The 19,218-nt window shown below is 43.2% G+C and overlaps 1 protein-coding gene across 2 annotated transcripts in view; it reads left to right on the top strand.

Annotated features, from left to right (window-relative positions):
- The first annotated feature begins 1,014 nt into the window (after window positions 1-1,014).
- Window positions 1,015-19,218, top strand: part of adcy2b (adenylate cyclase 2b (brain)) — a 56,947-nt gene continuing 38,743 nt past the window's right edge. Inside the window, exons 1-2 of one of the 2 annotated variants that reach the window (XM_055055920.1) lie at window positions 1,015-2,235; window positions 12,530-12,727. In XM_055055920.1, the coding sequence (XP_054911895.1) occupies window positions 1,966-2,235; window positions 12,530-12,727 (468 nt within the window). In that variant the 5' untranslated portion in view covers window positions 1,015-1,965. The remainder of the gene's footprint in view (window positions 2,236-12,529; window positions 12,728-19,218) is intronic. The other variant, XM_055055919.1, reaches the window with a different exon arrangement.

Genomic DNA, 19,218 nt, shown 5'->3' with positions numbered 1-19,218 from the left:
TTCCTCCCACACTCTGTCTGTCTCCTGAGGTTTCTTCTTTCCTGGCTTTGTTTCTTCTTCCTCTTCCTTCCTGCGTCCCTCTTCACCCCCCCGAAACACACACTTGTATGTGTGTGTGCTTGTATGTTTCATTTTTACCTCTTTTTATCTTGCCACTGTATGCTTGGGTGGCGTTTCCTTCCCTCCTCTCTCGGCTGCTCTTCTTGGTTTAGCACGACCGTCACAACTCTTCTCACTCGCTTCCATTCTGCTTTTTACACACACACACACACACACACACACACACGCACGCACGCACACACACACACACCCACACACACACACACACACACACACACACCACACACACACACACACAAGTTTGTATTTCTATCCATTCATTTTAGTAACTGCATTTATATCTAAACCAGATGTTTTCCCTAAAAACAAATCGACTTTTATTATCTATGCGTCATGTTATAATGTTATCCCCTCATCAAACACATACCTGAAGTGATGCTTTGACTTTTCCACGCATGTTTGAGAAATCCTTTAATGGCGACCATTCAGCTGTGCAAAATGCATCTGGCTCCACCTTATAGCTGCAGCTTTCAAGCTTCCGCCTCACAGAGCAGCCACTCCCACACTCAGCTCCTTCAGACTAGCCAGCAGCAGTTAGCAGACACCTGGTGGAACTGCACATCTCCTGATCTCACTATAGGAGCTGCTTGCCATTGCAACGCTGGTGACAACACCGTTAAAGGGTTAATAGAGGAGCCATGTTGCGATGACTTTCCGAAGGAGAAGGTTCAACACCAACAGGAGTTTCTTAAAAAGACAGAGACGCAATTTCAAGGCATTAAGTGTTGAAGTCATCTTTGACAAATGCAGGATTTTTAGAACAACTGAAGGTAACGGTGCTATACAGTGATGCGACGTGGCTGGAAAAAAAAACAACATGAAATTGCTCCTGTAATTCACACCTTACCTCTAAACCTGACCGCATTAGGACATGGCTTTGTCTTCACAATGTTAGTAAATATGCCACAAACAGTCCTAAATAGGACAGTTAAACAAGCACACACACACCCCCACACACACACACACACACTCCTCTTCCTCCTTGCCTCCTCTTCTGCCAACTTCACACTTTTCCTCCCTCCTGTCGGTGTCTTGGGTCACTTCCTTTTTGCACAAGATCGCACAAACACACCCGTAGATGTGCACACACACTCGCCTCTCTCTACATATTTGCTTTTCTCACACATCTTTATCTTCACATTACCACTTTTCTCTCCCTCTCCACACTTTTTTACCCAATAGCTCTCTCTCTCTCTCTCTCTCTCTTCCAACACATTGGTACAGCCTCTCTTTCTCTCTCTCCTATCCTCCCTCCCAGATATACACACACATACACACACTCTCTCCCTCTCTCAGTCCTCAACTGCACCTCAGCACGGCAACTCGCTGCTTCGTCGCGGCTGCAGCGCAGAGCGGCGACGGGGCTCCTGCCGGCTCTCCATCACCCTGAGACCAACCATAAAGAGCAAACAAGAACCTGGAGGAGGAGGGAGAGGGCGGAGGTCGGTGGAGGGAGAACGCCGAAGTCTCATCTTCCTCCCTGGGACTCCAAAGCAAGCACCCATCTTACTGACAGGAGGAGGAGGAAGATCTGTTTTCACACTGTCCTGACTCAGTTCGTCACCTCCAGCAGAAGCAGCAGCAGAGGATGCACGAGGAAGGAAGAAAGTTCTCTCTCTCTGCAACTCAGCGCCGCGTCGATCATTAGGAGCCGAGGAAACTTTTTTTCAAGAAACGAGAGGAAGGGCGGGGGGCCTAAGGGAGAAAGTTCCCCTCGCCCTCTTCCTCCCCCCTGGCCTGCCCCCCAACTCTGTCCACGCGGTGCTGCTTTTCTGTTTTTCTGGGTGGGTGGGTGGTATTTGTCAGGGAGGAAAGCAGCGCCCCAAATCCCCCCCGCGCCCCCCCATGTGGCAGGAGGCTCTGTGGACCCGCGGACGCTACCTGCTGGAGAAGAGCGATGGGGCCGGCGAGGGAGCCGAGGGGCCCGACGGCCCGGGGGACGGCGGCGGCCCCGGGTTCCAGGGCGAGGCGTGCCCGGAGGCGGAGAAGCCCCAGGACTGGCTGTACGAGTCGTACTACAGGATGAGCCAGCAGCATCCGCTCATCGTGTTCCTGCTGCTGATCGTCATGGGAACCTGCCTGGCGCTGCTGGCCGTGTTCTTCGCATCGGGGCTGGTGAGTGGAGGCGCGTAGAGGCGCGTAGAGACGCGTAGAGACGCGTAGAGGCGCGGAGAGGCGCGAGCGGCGGCGGCACTTTGGAGGTGTGGCGGTTAAAAGCCCAGAACGACGAGGTCAAGAGGAGTTGAAGCCTGACGCGCTCTCCTCACACAATACACAGCACGACTCCTGCTGCGTGTGGAAGATGCTGTTTTTTACATTTCGGCTGATGCACTTTATTTCTCTTCCCATATTTGGCTCAAACAGCCCCCCAAAACGAGCGCATTTAGTATTTTGCACGATGGTTTATGCTGCAGATAGAAAACTGTGCGGACAAAAAAATATATATTTTCAAGTTCAAGTTTATTTGTATAGAAGATTTCTGCAATCCAGACTGCTGTACGTCACAAAAACACAAAAATGAAAAGTCAGAAAAATAACAGTTGAGGAGCCACATTTTGACCAGTGACATCATCACATTCGTCATTAGGCGTCCAATATGCCGGTCAGTGTTTCCTCAATTATGTCCCAAAGCAAATTAGTAGCGTTTAAACATTTCTAATACTTTTTTTGGAGGTTTATTTCTGTTCACTTGACTTCTGCTGCTTGGCCAGGTCACTCTTGTGAAAGAGTTTTTCTTTATTTGGTTAAATACATTTTTTTCTTTTTAAATCCCAATTGTTTATCTTTCTTTTTTTCCGACTATACATTTATTATTATTATTATGTATTTATTGGAACCGCGTTTGAGGGTGGCTGCTTTTAAAATGTCGTGCTTTCCTGCACAACGACAAGGATTTCTGATTGTAAAAGTTTAATAAAAAAACAAAAAAAACTTTAAATGAGTTTTTTTAAAGTTAAAATATGCATTGTGCAATTCTAAATAGTAGATTAAAGCCCTCCAAATGAACCAGTTCTTGTTCATATTGTTTCATTTTTTTTACAATACGGTGCTCCAGAAATCACTTCTGGATCATCACTATATAATATCTTGTGCTGATCAGCATGGCGTTCCCTCTGCATACAGTTACAGATTTCGATTCGATAGGAAGTAAGAAGAGCGTCTCCTGAAGGGCAATACTTTCTGAGGAGAGAAACGTTGATGTTCACTTTTTGTCAATGAATGAAATGCAGAAAAAACAACAACATTCCTGCCCTCCTTGGTGGACTATGTTGGTATTACGGCAACCGAGACACTTCATCTCCACTGACTACAAAACATCACTGTGGCTTCCAGTCCCAAGAAAGAGATTGTTTGACATTTTAAATGCGTCAGAGGTATGAATAGTTTTTGAGCCCAAAGGACGTCGGGAACTTTAAGTCGTCAGTTTTTGTCGATCTTGAGTACAATTTCAGAATCGCGTCCCGTAATGCGCGCAGACCGCGGCTTTGAGGCACGTTGCTGAAAAACCGTCTGTGTTGAAGCTCTTGCTCCTCTAAAGCTGCATCTCTCGACCCTCATCCAGACGCACGCTGGCTGTCAGAGCGAGCGTTCAGATCGCCTCCCTCTTTCAGCCTGCAGGACGCCTTGTCCGTCCAGAAAGTTCGCTTTAGACTCATTCAGGGTTGAAACAACTAATCGGGTTAATCGCAATGAACCGATCATTGAAGTAGTTATCAGCTAATTTAGGAATCGATTATCAGGAGTACAAAAACGATTAAAAGAGAAAAAGGCAATTTTCTGGAAGAGCAACAGACTCAAAGTGGTAATTAAACCAAAACTGTCCAAAAACTACATGCATTTTAGGTTTAAGATAAAGGGGGTGAAAAAACCTTTGTCTGTAAATTTGTTCTACTCAGAACCAAGTTTTAGCTTCACCTGATTCAAATTAAGTGTAAAATCTACAATTATTAATCAGTTAATCCAGAAAATGAATAATCAGATTATCTCTAAACTGCTGATGCTAAGTAGAGAGGCTTTCACAGTTTTAAAAGTGTTTTTTTTAGCTGCAGATGCATCCTTTGCTACAAATGAGACTCTATTGCATTACGTTATTGCATTTTAATTCAATAAAGTGTTTATTTTATCACTTTAAAAAAGAATTGAGTTATTTGTTCATTTGTATTTCCAATATTGTATTTTTTTTATTTTTTTTAAAGAAGCTCAAGCAGTGAGATTAATAATCTGCAGAAATTGCAATTAATCGTCAGAATTATTCAAGAAAGTTTGTTGAGCACCGATTTTACAAAAACACAAAAGCAGAAAAGGTTGAATTAGCTTCCAGCAACGACTCTGTTAATACAACTCTTAAGCAGCTGGAGGGCCTCAAGTGACTGTCTACTGGTTTTCATCCAGTCTCCATGATAACCAACAGCTGTCCTGACCGAATCGCAGCATCAGAGTCCAATAAAATTCAAACACAACGTTCAAAACTCATTTATCTTTTGAGACGTGGATTGGTAAAACTTTGGCGACTTTGAAGCGTCGAAGCTCCAAATGCGCCACCTTTTTTTTAGTTGGCGCCTTCCAGACAGACGTTTCTGACGTTTGTTGGCTTGGAGTGATTTTTCTGTCTTCTGCTCATAATCTCTCGTAATCTAGAGCGAGAAACTGTAGGTTTATGACGGTAATGTGTGACATCTAGCTGCAGGGGAATGTTAAATTAACTTTGATTTAATGTAAGGAATTCAGAACCTAAATGAAGAGGAACAGAGCTTAAAGCAAGATTACTGGAAAGTAATATAGAAATGATTGCATTGTGTCAGATTTGAGTGATTTTAAGACTATAGCTGCATTAACTAACAAGAAAAGACAGGTCCATCTGTACTATGCATTTCAGCAGCAAGGCAAGTGCTTTACATGACAAAAACATGAAATGTCAGATAAACAGTACATTGAAGTGGCTAAAAATAATAATGGAAAGCAATGTAAAATTGGAAAATTGAACTTCAGTTGATGGTACTCCAGTTCTAGTTCTTACTATGAAAGGCATCAAGGAACAAATGGGTTTTTAGCATTGATTTGCAGGAACTCAGTTTTTCAGCAGTTTTGCAGTTTTCCGGACGCTGTCTGAGAAGCTGCATGCTGCTTCTTTGTGTTTGGTTCTGGTGAGGCAGAGCAGACCGGAACCAGACGACCCGAGAGGTCCGAAAGGTCGACACGCTGACAGTGTATTTAATGCCAGCAGCATTTCAGTCGCGCATAAACTAACAAAAGCATTTCAAAGTCTATTCTTCGGAGTTTAGAGCGGGCTCCCTGTTTTGGTTTTCAGTTTTTGAAGGTTAAAAACCGGACCAGCTGCCGCGGTCCAGAACAAAAGAGGAGTGAGCAGAAAGGCAGCGTTCTAACGTGAAAGCGTGTGGAATTGTTTGCTCGCGGTCAGGAAGTGGATGTAGGAGAGAAAGGAACGTCGATGCGTAGGCGCCAAAAAGGACGGGTTGACCCCGACCACTGTGAGTCGTCAGGATACACAATACTGTTTAAAAAAAAAAAAAAACCCAAAAAGCTAAAAAGCTGCAGGTTTCATTACAGTCAAACATCTTGTGTGCCACATGACTCCCATTATCAACTACAGCGCAGAGAGTTTTGCTTTTAGCGAGGGGATTGAGCGGGACGGAGCCCTTCGCGCGGGGGGCTCGGGGAGGGGCGGCGGTATCCCTTGTGTGTTGCTATGCCTGGCGCCATAAGTGGCTTTGAAGCACTTTGGATTGCAAAGACGGCCTTGCAGAGTGGCTCTGGAGAGCGGGGAGGAGAGTTCAGCTCGCAGCTGTGTGGGCGTCGGTGCTTTTGTCGAGTGAAAAGTGTTTGGCGACAAACACTCAACCGCAAACACGAGCCATTGTTCCTCAAGTGCTGCTTTTGTGTTTTATGAAATGGCCTCACAAAGGAAGGCCCACTCAGAACTGTTGTTGTTGATATCTCAGAGTGATTGTTTCGCCACTGGATGTTTAGGGACAGGCCGTGGATTCGTGTGCATCGTGGGGCGTCAGCGCAGCACCTGGAGAACAGTCCAGATTCTACTTTACTTTACTTTAGTAAATAGCTTCTTTTTGGCTGTACTGTCATCCTATTAATCCCTTCACAGCCATTTAAAGCAAATCAATACGTTTTACTGGCCTGCTTCGCTTACTAGAACCTCAGTTTTTGCTTTTTACGTAGCGCAACCCAGGTCAAAAAGGCTGCTTTCACACTGCAGGAAAATGCAACCCAAATCCACTTTTCTTTATTTTGTTGCCCATATGTCCAGCTTTTTTCACCGCAGTCTGGACGGCCCATTTCTGATTTTTTCACACCCCCTCAAAGGGGAACCAAATCAGATACGTTGTCGGATCGTTTTCAGTCTGTCTGGACGGTCATATAGCGTTTTACACGGCTTTTGTGTCTTTTGACGTGAGATGCTGTGTCCAAAGTGGTAAATCGGGACATTAACAATGGCTGAAAGACGCCCTTCAGTGCGTCATGAAGACAATGTAAGTTGAATGTCCATATCAGACAAAAGTATCAGTTGTGCACAGACATCTCCACTCTCTGCTGGTTAAGGCCAGGCTGCTAATACTTGCTTGCAAACCATTAGCAGCCACAAAACCGCTCATTGGCAGTTAGCGCTCTAGCTTGCCAAAATGACGTTTGGAAGGTCGGTAGCTAGCCCTCTGGCTAGCTTCGTGAGATAATTAACGCATATGTCATGATATATGCATTTATTATCTCTTCGTTTTGAGTTGGATAAACGTCCTCAAGCCTTGCCTCAGCTGTGCTTTCTTCTTATTAGCCTCCTCAGCTTTCTTCCTTTTCCTGGTGACAACACCGTCAGCTCCTGAGTAAACTTTAAAATCGACCCATAAATGACTCCATCCATTATTTCTTCTTCTGTGCATGCTGGGTTGCTCTGGGGTCATAAATCGCATTGCGGTCGGGTTTAATTAATAATGTGAACAACTAGGCCCAAAAAAAAAGGGTGTTTTACGAAACGTTGGAATGAAGCAACAAGACCTGCTGTGTGAACGACGCCTACATTGCCATCATTTGCAAGACGTTTGGAGTTCTTGCAAATGATCTTACGCATGTGTTAACTACTGGGCGCTGAAGAATGGCGGGAATAAATAGGAGGTGGATGTGGAGTCGGGGGAGCAGACGAAGGAGGGGCGGATGTTGTCGTACGTTTTCTGGCGTTATCAAGGAGCCGGCAGGAACCCGACCAAAAGCAGAACCAAAGCTCCTAAAACGACTGCACACTTTTATCTTTCTCCACAGATGAGGGCTTGAATGGGTGACTGTGGTATTTTTTAGAGATATAGGCGCCGCCACCCATTATGCTGGTGTGTTTGTGTGTGTGGATGTGCATCTGTGTGTGTGTACCCTTTGGGTGAGTTTCTCAGAGGAAATCTCGCATTTCCTTCACAAGCTTATCTGCAATCTTCAGGGAGAATGTTCCCCTTTTTTGCTTTTTTTTTTTGTGGAAATTGCACAAAGCGTAACGCAACGCTTGTGTACGTGTCCATCTGTGGGTACACAATCCTGCCAATTACATGGCAACATGCTCGCGTAATGATATCTTAAAACTCAATTTGACAGACTAATTGAAGTCGACACAACGTCTGATAATGGTGCTCTGCGAATCTTAAAGTAGTTCCTCTTACTTGGGTGATTGATCGCACGGCTGCCATCTTTGAATGATGTGTGACACTGTTTTCCAGTTCTTCCAGTTTTCCAGTTTAATGTAAAGAGAAAATTTTGTTTCAGCTCATTGACAGCTTGATAGACGCGCTGAAGAGTCTGGTCCTGTGCTGATGGATCTGTGGCTGCTGGTCAGCCTCGCATTGACGCAGATAAATAAAAACAATGAATAGATCTGCTATTCTGCACCGATTCATGAATTCTGCTGGCCCGAACTTCAAATCACAAATTAAAACCTGCGAGCGTAGAGAAGCTCACTTTAAACTTTTTTTTTTCTTGTCATAAGCTTAAGCTTAGATTCACATATTCTAAAAATTAAACATTTTATGGTTTTTATGGAGACGTTAAAACGTCATGAAGAGTTCATTTCTGACCTGCAGTCGGTAAGCCTTTGTGTCGTTCATGGAAATTGAGGTCTTGGTCTATTTAATGAGTAAAGTCAGAGTGAATACAGCAGCGCTCACCTTAACCGCTGAATCACAGATTTTTCGCAGTAATGTTAAGAAAAAATCAACACCATAGTTGCTGTTTCTTTAAGAGGAAAAGCAATTATTCCAACTATTGACAAAACAATTTAAACAGCTTTTGATTTTTACTAACTCTTATGCATGGCACACAAATAAGCTGGTCAGTTAGTCAGGCTATCTGCTCAGGCAGCAGTCCATGTTGATTGACCTGCTGCTTGTAGTTTGGCAAAGTGTAGTTTTAAACAAGGTTCACTTAATAAGTGACAAATGGCCATCCATTAGTTTCATCACACCGGTTCTTCCAGTCTGTCACTGCTGCAAATGCTTTTATTTTAAAGGCACAGTAAATTTCTAATTATCTTTATTCATAATTGTATTTCAGGATTCTTTGGCCCAGAGAGGAACAACACCAGATTATGTTATCCTTATGTTTATGTGACGTTTGGAGGAAAAAAAGCAGAAACATGGAGTTCTGAGAGCAGCGTCCTGAAATGGGAAGTTGTAGGTTTGACTTGCTGCTGGGGAAACTGACACCATCTCTCAAAGAAAGATGGCATCACGAGTAAAGATCATGTGGGGAAACCGGCACGACATCTCCCGACGTAAGCCTTGAAGTTAGAGCTTTTGGGCAGAGACAGACGATGACTCCAAACATATTGGAAATTAGCAACAAAGTGGATGACGGTCAGCAAAGTTACTTCAGAGTGGAAATCGCTAAGGCCATAGAAAATCTGTGAGTGAAGCTGAAAAGGTGTTTGGGAGAAGTTGAGCGGACAATCCCGACTTGATTCCAGCGAAGAATTTCTGCAACTCTTGTAAAAAGCCAACAGAGGACGACAGAAATGACTGACCCTTGAATGGAAATTCCACCAAACACTAAGGAAGGGTAATGCTGAGAAAACACACTTACGAATTTGAATAAACATTGGTATTCTAATATGTAGCGGACAGAATTAATTTTGGGTAATTCGGTTTACACGTGTTTCAGTCACAGGCAGTAAAACAGTCGGCAGAATATTCACAGGCGTGTAAAAATAAAACTTTCCTTGCACGAAACTGTATTCTCTGTCAGAGAGATTTAATATGAGCCATTATATTGCTGAGGTCTGTAACTTTTTCACAGTCTTCCCAGCTTGATCCCCTTTAGAGTGTGAGCGGTTTCGGGAGAATCCGTCGACGCCTCTCCGCGCCTCGAATGGAGACGTTGAGGGGAAAAGCTTGTTGATTATTGATGAGTCCCATAATCAAAGCGGAAGACAGATTGAGGAGATCTGCCTCCAGCTCTGCTTCATCAGCCACAATAAATATTCAACAGGGACCCAACATGGAAAGTAAGGCGAGTGCATGAGCTGCGGCGGTCCCATCACATCCTCCCGAGACAACTGTCTCCTTCCCCTCAACTTCTGACACAATTTGGTCTATTTTTGTCCGGTTGCTGCTGAATTTCTGTCTCTGGGTGCTGCCGTTATTTTCCCTCTCCCCCATCCCCAAAGTCCTCCGTTTTCCATTCTCAATAGTAGCTGGATGGAAGCAGACTTAAAAGGAGAAAATGATTGTTCTGGGTTACAATGCAGCACAATGTGGCCGGCAGACACGTCGAGGGAAACGGCATTAAACGCCGTCGCCGAGGGTGGGGTTAAGCGGATTAGACGGGGCTCAATCAGAAAAATATGCAAAGTGCAGATGCTTCGTTTTTGTTTCCACAAATGAGTGAAAAGCTTTACCCCCCTCGCCCCCAGCCACCCCACTCCAACAGTGGTGGCAGTGACAAATCCTCCACTTCCCCCCTTTGAGACAGCTGCAAACGTGTGTGCTTTTCGAAAAAATATCCGCTTCGATGCGACAGGGAATGTCCTTGGGAGTGGGGAGCGTTTGGTGTTGCCTACATTCTTGTTAGGATCCAATCTGGGCTCACAGTAAAAGCTGCCGTGGCGTCAGCAGCGACACCCCAAGGGATTCCTTCCCCAGACTGTGACTCACGCCGCCGTCTTCCGCTGCTACACTGGCGCTCGGAGTCTTTATTTTGACTCAACGGGAGCCGTCGGCGTTGTCCTCGAGAAAACCCCGGAAGTCAGACGACAGGTCCAAATCGGGTCGACGCGGATTTAAAAATTGTTTTTTTTGTTTTTTGACGAGGGCAGGAAAAAAAGGAATCAAAGACATATCAATACCAAAGCTGATTTTCATTCTACTTTAAAATTACATGTAATCACACAGCGGCCTTCTAATTTTAGCGCCCGGGGGCCTGTCAGCGTAATCATAAGTTAAAATGGTTTCCGTGGGTGTTTGGGCACAGTGAAGCCTGTGAGAGTGCCACTGATGTGCTCGTGGAAGCTCTGTGCCTTCTGATTTCTGGATCTGCTCTATAATTTACATATTTTAAAAATGGTTAAAAAAAAAACCAAGGGAGAACTTTCTTTTGGTACCTGGAAGTCTGCTTTATTATTAGCCGTGTGTGGTTTCCGAATTATGGAGGAGCCAGCTGGAGGGTTTATTTGGAGACTTTTTGCAGCCGCCGTCGGGTTTCTAGTAACCAGCTGAAAATTGTGGAGCTGAGTGAAAACAATGGCAACACCCACTGGCAGCACAAGGTGATTTGTTCTGTTTTTGTGTTGCGCTTTTTTAAATTTGTCACGCTGAAATCGTTCAGACGATCAAACACACTTTCGCATCAGACAACGATAACCTGACGAAAAACAAAATCCAGGTTTTTACGTGACGAGATTGAAAACAAAACCCAAGCCAACTATTAACTTACCATCAAGTTTTTACAAAAGCCAACGAGCTGGAAGTATCACGTTAGAAAAGGTCGACGGAAACAGCAACATTCCAAATAGTTTCACGTTTACGAGAGGTGGTTTCTGAATTTTCCGAAAAAGAGTTAGTGCACCGAAGATGTAACAAACCCACCCACATGCCAGCAGGTCTGTGCCTTACAAGGTTAGGGAGGTTTGCTTCACAGGTTATGACGAGATTGGCTCTTTTCTTTTTGACCCGTCCCCGACAGAGACGGGAGGTTTGCAGGTAACAAAGAGTTTGACTCTGAATAAGTTTCATCATAGATCCTGCTGGAAGAACAGAAACCATTTTTGAGCCCGAAGACACTATAACCAAAGACACAGAAAATGTGTTTTCTCAGCTGGGAAACAACATACAGGAGCCATTGCTGTTAATATTTTTTGCTTTGTTACTGTTTTTCAAATCATTCCTTTTTATTTTGGTGGTTTATTTATTGTTTTGTTATATATGCTATAGCTGGACTTGCTTACTTATGGAATCATAAACCATTGAGAGCTTAGTTTTAAATTTAATTTCAACCGTTGAAACATCAGACTTCCTCCAGAAATCCAGTCTCCTCTGTGCCTTCTTCACTGTTGTGTCTCCAGTCCAGATTAACACCGATGTCTTTATATTCCTCAACTTTTTCCCCCATGAAGGAAACAGGCTTTGATCTAAACATAAAATCTTACCAAGTATTTTTAGTCTAGTTTCTAGTGCAAATGTAATAGTTCACCTGGAATAAGATAAAACTAACTTATAAGTAACTTTTCAGTGAGATATAGGGGCTTGTTTTAAGTTAATAATTCCTTAATATTGATTCAAAAAATAGAAATCATTCCACTGGCAGATTATTTAACTTATAACAAAACATTTTTTTCATGTTAAGACTTTATGGGTTTTTTTTCAGTGATATTTCATGCTCAACTCCTTTAGCGTTTTCATCGGTGTGTTTTCTACTTGTGTGTTTTGTTGTTCACCTCATCTTCTCCTTGAAAAAGAAGAGATCTAAGAACAAAACCCAGAGGAACTCCACAAATTATAAAATAGAATCAGTTTCCATGCGGCACAAGGTCGCAGTCCTACCCGTTTATAATGTGTGTATGTGTGTGGGCGTGGGTGCGTGCGCATGTATGCGTGTGTGTTCACAGCCTCTAAACGCTGACTCCAACGTGTGGAAGTGATGCCGTAGCACATTCTCGGTGTCTGCCTGGCGATCTGGATGCCGTCTGTTCATCTGTTTTGTGTTTGGACTCTGTGGTCATTTCAATCTGTCGAGCATGACAAGTTCTCAGTGAAAAACACACAGAACAATCACAGACGTTTCTGCGGAAAGACGCATTCAAAGCGTTTTCATTCTGAAGGGCTGTGGAAATTGTGCGAGGCGCTGTACATAAACCTGTGTGATGTTTCGCTTCTGCTTCCCTATTTCTTTTTCTTTTTTCTTTTGCCAGAACACGGAGGATCACCTGACGTTCCTGATCGCCGTGTCCGCCGCCCTCTTCCTCTTCCTGTCCATCTTCATCCTCGTCTGCATCGAGTCTGTCTTCAAGCGGATGCTGCGCCTCTTCTCCCTGCTGACGTGGGCCTGTCTGGTCACCATGGGTTACCTGTTCATGTTCTCCGGCGGCAGGCTCAGTCCCTGGGACCAGGTACGGAGCATCTGGCTCAGTTTCAGTTCATTCATGTGGCACCAAAACACGACAAGCGCAGTCTGCAGGTGCTTCCCAATACTGGTTTCGGTTCAATCGCACAAGCTTCCCAATTGGCTCCAGTGATCAATCGGAGCCAATTGGAGCATCGAGCTCAGATAGATGTTCCAATTAGTTTAAAACGTTTCTATTAAAGTCGAGTTTGGGATTGCATCTGCTCTATGTGTCTTTCAAAACATATTTATGCCACATTACAGCAATAAGAAGAAAACTCCCTCCAAAATGGCGTCCATTTCTTTTCCTACTGATTTTCACCTCGAGTTGCAGTGGAACTGATTTTACTTTCTTTAGATTTCAGACGACATTCTGGTTCTAAAAGACCCACAGAAGCTCATTCTCGGTGTGAATTTTTTGCGTGAGTTCTCTCTTGTTGGATTCTGCACGGTGCGGACGTTTGCTTCAGCTAACCGCTTTTGCATAAGTCACAAAGTCATTTCCCCCAAAAGGTTCACTCTACAATTTCCTCAAAATGAGCTGCAAAGGAAGGTCTCAGGCCCCAGCGCCCTGCGAGTGCATCGCGCTCCGCTCCGTTCGTGTCCTGCCGTTGACCTCCGCCACAGCAGACACGTCGACGGGTCGGAGCAGGACGAGCGCTGATGAGGAAAACTGTTGTTGGCAATAAATCACCTCCATTAACTCTCCCTGTAGGCCTGTGCAGTCAGCAGAGTCGTTTGTCTCGCCGGACTGAAAAGAGAAGGATTCCCTTTCTGTCCTTTTTCTTTTGAAAAAAGAGATTTATTTTGACTTCTTGTTTATTACCGCAAAACGTTATTAACGTGACCTGTGCTTCTGTTATGATAAGTGTCTCACTTGTCAGGTTTTCCATGCCCTAAAGCCTGATAACGACGATGATAGTCATGATCAGGCAACTAGTGCTGTATTGATGAAGGGAAAGTTCATCTGAAACGTTTTGTTGGCAGTAATTTGGACTTTTATTTCTACAAAATGTACCGCTTTATGAAGTAAAGTTTAACATAAGTTGGATGCAGAGTTTGGCTATTCAACAACATGGTAGGCTCTAAAAGTTTCATAGAGTAAATCCAGCACATTTGATTTAGTTTATTTGATGAGGACTGTGCACATTAATCTCCCCTCAATTGTGCTAATTAGCACAATTAAATGCAGAGGAGTTAGCACGAAAAGCTAAACTAGCTGTTGTTTTTTCTATTTTGTGTAGAAAAAACACAAAATACCTCACCATTCACAAGTCAGAACACAGTTACATTAAAACCAATAGGAACATTTACATGAGAAACAGCTGACAGACAGAAACAAGCTTAAAAACAATCAGCAAAATCAAAGCAACTGAAAACCTACCAAGAGATTTAAACCGACAGGTTGGGCAAGAAAAGTATAACTCCTTTGGTGGAGCTGCAGAGATTCACAACTCGGGTGGGAGTTTCTGTTTTGAGAGGACACTTATCAATTCACGAGAAAATTGCCGCTCACGCATTCACAGGTACGTGAATGCGTGAGCGGCATCCAGTTGCGCTAAATTGCAGAGTTCTATATTTCTGTATGTAAAAAAAAAATAAATTAAATATCGGAAACTAATTATAATTTTTATTCCAGTTTGCAGTTATTGTGGCCGCCTGAAAAAAGAAAAAGCAAGTAAATTCAATCGGTCGATCAAGTTTGCCTAGCACATTTCAGCAACAAGGCTTTTCAGACTATTTTACATCATAAAAACACAAAAAATATACAAATGCAAAGTTATAGAACTCAGTTAAAAAAAGTTCCACAGTTAAACATCAAAATGGCGATTAAAGGGCTGAAAAAAGTCCAAGCAAACGTTGTTCCTTTAAACTTTCATGAAGCTGAGTAGCTCGGTCAATTAAACGTAATGATACGGGTGAACCGGTTGCAGTTTTCTGGCCGATCACCTATCATTTTCCTGGCCAATTCCGATTTTGGACAATATTGATTTTTAAAGCTTTGTTTTACTTAAAAGTTGTTTGATATAATGACAAAGGTGCTATGTTGGCAACAGTTTGTGACTACTGTCCAGTTGTAACGTTTAAGTGTCGTCCGACACCCAAAATTATTTATCGGTTCACCCCAACTTACCGGGTATAAAGTAAACTGTGGTTCATTTCTACCAGCTTTTCTTCCGCCACTTTTTTAGGTGTCAGACAGGAGGATGGAGAGAAGAAAAGAAAATCGAGCAAATCCCCCAGTGTGGGAGTCAAACTCAACCCGGCCGCAGCAAAGATCTGAACAATCCTAACAGTGAACCCTGAGGAACTAAATCTATGGACTTCAAAATTTATTCATCCTTGAAACTAAGATAATAAACATGTAGCAAATTATCATTTTTCAACTATAGCAATTCTCTAGTGTGTAATCCGTCTAATTGTTTTTTTGCACATCCATTCCCCGCTTTCCTGCGTGCTGCTGCATATTCATGCCAGCTGCATGTGTGCGTGTGCGTGTGTGTGTGTGCGTGTGTGTGTGTGCGTGTGTGTGTTTGCGGCTGTGCTCGACTCGGCGCAGAATTAATTCTGCGTTAATGAGGCCTGATGAGAGCTGGAGGTGAGTAGATCAGCTGACAGACACATTAGTTTTGGCTGCCAGACTCCGTTGCTCTCCTCGCTCTCAGGAATCCCATTTTGTCCTCATCTGGCGCCCTGTCTCCCGCAATTCATCAAACCCCATTTTTAAAGCCGCAAACGTCTCCGCCCGCCTCTGTTTCTCCTTGTAAATCACCCCCAACATGCCCAAATTTCCTCACGCCACTTTTCTTTTGTCCTCTTTTTTTTTTCACTTCGTCAGCTCTGCTCCTCCTCCTCCTCCACACTAGAGAGTTCGTCAGCCACCTGTGAGAGCAAAATCATTCTGCATTATTAATCACTCTATTCTGCTCCTATGACTCTCCTACTTACACATTTATACACGCCTGAAAGTTTCTCTACCGCTCTGATATTTCTAAATATAGACCGGGAGATGAAAGCTGCCCTTTTATTTATTTACGGGTGGAAAAAAAAAACTCTGATCGAATACCTGAGTGGTGAAGGCACGTCAGCGACCCTTTGACCTCCCGATGCAGCAGGTTTATGTTTCCAGGAACCATTTATCTGTCCCGGAGATCAGCTTGGGAACATTTTTTTAATTCATATCTGTCTCTACGGACCATTAAAGGCTTCAGGATGTTGGCAGACTTTCTAAAATGCTTGCATGTCTCAGTCTTATAAATAATAGTAAAAAAAAAAAAAAAAAAAAATAGAAATGTATTATGGTTTGAATCGTCAGAAGATTTCTATTAGAATTCATCCATTTCATTCGTGTCATGATACGACCGCCACCGTGTTTCACAGCTAAATTCTGGCGGAGCGTTAAAGAGTTATCCGTTATTAAATGAGCTTTCAAACTGCAAAAATTAGTCAATGTGAAGTTACCCATTTGATTATTTTATTATATTATTGTACTTTTTTCTTCTTCAGGTCTAATTTAAAAAATGATGAGCTTTTGAGATTTTCCAAGTTTAAACTTAATTATAATATAATTACTGAAAATGCAGTGTACAGTCAGAGATTGTTTTTTTTTAATGCAATACCAAGTCATTAAGAGTCAAGTCCAAGTCAAATCTCTGGTCTCTTAACAGCAGAAATCAAGATTTTCTCATTAAATTGGTGACATTAGTACGCGTGTGTGTGCAGCTCTGACCCCCGCTGCAGGTCAGGAACCCAAACATGCTGCTCATGCCGAGGCGTGAAATTAACGTGTGAAAATGTTGTAATTATCTTCAGGTCTGTTAATATTCAGAATCAATTATGTGTTAACCTCAACATTTAACATTCAATTTAGCATGCAAAAGCTGCTAACGTCTGCTTGTTGTTTTTGGACCAGAAATGCAAGTAGGCATTGATGCGGCAAGACACGTAAAACACATTCAAACCTTTTCAAATTGAATTTCTGAACCAATCTAACTAACGACTAAGTTAACACCTCGTTATTCCTGTTTTGATATCATCTTCTTCTCCTCTATATGTTCCACTAAATAGAGTTTGGCTTGTTTTCTTCTCTGAGCTGGATAATTTTTTACATTTCAAAACAATTTTTAAATTCACAGTAAAGTATTTGTTCTCAAATCTAGATAAATATGAAATTTAATGTATAAATTACAGACAAATTAATTTATACCTTAAATTCACATTAACTGAATTAATGTGAAAAAAAAGCAGAAAGTGCTTTTCATTTTGATATTTGCCTCCTGAAGTATCCTCCAGTCTTGGAGAGACTAAAGTTCATGTTAGCTTCAGCTTATTTTTAAGCGACAGCTAACATTAAGCTACATGTCATCTACACTTTATGATGGAGCTAACGTGAAGCTACATGTTAGCTACAGCTTTGTTACAGTTTATTACAGCTAACATGTAGCCAAACAAGAAGCTGCCTGTTAGCTACAGATTATTAAGCTACAGGTAACATTAAGCTACATAAATCTAAAGCTTGTGATGGAGCTAACAGGTTAGTGACAGTTTATTATGAGGCCAGTATGAAGCTACATGTTAGTCACAATTTAATATGAAGCTGCATCTTACTTGCAGCTTATTACAGGTAACATGTAGCCTAACATGAAGCTATTATGAAGTATAATAAGAACCAGATCTGTAAATCTCTACCAGGTTTTCTTCCATGTTGTAGCTCCTCCTAGCTTCTCTTTGCCTCACGGCATAATCAGTTTAATATTTTGTATTTTCACCTCACTATTATGTTTTCCATTATCTTGGACTCCCAGCAACACATAAGATGAAGTTGGTGCAATAAATAAAAAGTTTTTCTTCTCGTCACAAATCCTCAAACGGAATAAAATTGACAGGGAGTCACGTTTTCTCGACTTAATTCATTTTTTTTTCTGAGGCTTTCGTTTGAAGAAGAATCGGAGAGGCGGACGAAGGAAACGGAAAACCGACCACAGCAAAAGCCACACAGGAGAGCAGGAGTCTGGGTGAAAGGAGTCCCGCTCTCAGTGGGTTGAATTGATTGCGACTCCTCAGAGAGAAGCAAGTGTGATGGAGCACACAGAGCTAATCACAGACAGAGAGGGGAGAAAAGAGAGGAACAGGAAGGAAAGGCACGGACCACATCCGCCGGTCTGTCCTGACCCCTCTGACCGAATGTGGACAAACGCACACAAAAAAAATATATATATGAAAAAAACTAAAACATACGCAGCTCAGCTATGTCTGCAATAAGCCGTTCGTCACGACCCCGCTTTGATTTTGAGGGCAGATTGAACAACACTCTCACACCTGGTCCCCTCCAACAAGGCAAACGTCTTCCTGTGCAGACTTGGAAACAAAAGTGAGAGTTTGCTTCTTCAAAAACAAAAAAAAAAGAAGAGCTGGTTGGAGCTGCGACGTCTAAAGCGAGCAGAGACAGACTTTTTAATTTTATTTTATTATTTTTTTTATGTAGGTATTCAGCCGTACATATCTGTGTGTCTGCTTCTTCCGTCTGGAGTCCAGAGAAGCTCTCAGACAGAGATGGAGAGGAGGGGGAAAAAAAGTAATGGAGGAAGCAGGAGAGAGATGGTGTCTGCAGCTCCCATCACAACGTGTTTGAAGGTGCATTAGGATTCAGGTTGGAGTGTGGGGGAGATGGAGTGTGTGTCTTGCTGCCTCCCTGGATGTGTGTGTGCGTGCGCGCACGGTAGATGGAGCCAGGTGATGCAAGTGAAATTGGACCGCCGCTCTCAATTCCACGCGACCGCTCAATCGGACCGGATGCCGCGCGCGCCGGATGATCCCGTTATAGTTATAACGAGAGGAGCCTTTCCGGGATTAGGATTTGAAGGTTATCTCAAAAACACAAACGAGTTTGAAAGCACAGCATTCGCCGAGATGTCAGCATCCTTCCTGTAGTTGGTTCCCCTGGCAACAGAAGGTCTGAGCCCACACACAAACATCTCTGTCTGTCTCTCTCTCGCTTTCTGAGTGTTCTCACTGTTCAGATCTTCTTTTGGAAGGAACTGGGTCAGCCAAACAATTGCTAAAACCCAAATGTTGACAACACATTTTTGTTCTTGTTTGTTTGTTTTTTTTAAGATTTTTGTTTTTTATTTGAAAGCAGTCCGACGGGAAGGAGCAAATGAACCGAGAGCGGGAGTCGAACGCGGGACGGGCCGCGTCGAGCTCAGTCGTTTATTTTAGGTTCTTGCAATTTCACCATTTTGGAGACCTTCCTGTGGCAGGAAGGTCACAGTTCACCTTGTGCGCCCGCGGTAGCTTCGGCCCGAAACCCGCCGGGTCGTCACCACAACAGGAAGGGAAGGACAGGCCTCTGGCGGAAGCGGAAGTGGACGGCGCCGGAGGTGAAACGAGGAGGAGGAGTTTAGAACGACACACTTATCGCATCTCCTTCACATTCACAAAGAGAAACATGAGTTGAATTTAGTCCATTTTTGTGATTTTTTTTTTTTAAACTTGTAT

This window comes from Poeciliopsis prolifica, unplaced genomic scaffold (genome assembly GCF_027474105.1).
Source record: "Poeciliopsis prolifica strain line A6 unplaced genomic scaffold, Auburn_PproV2 SCAFFOLD043, whole genome shotgun sequence".
NCBI lineage: Eukaryota > Metazoa > Chordata > Actinopteri > Cyprinodontiformes > Poeciliidae > Poeciliopsis > Poeciliopsis prolifica.
Note: the sequence above shows the minus strand (reverse complement) of the source record. Positions and strands in the feature narration are given on the sequence as shown.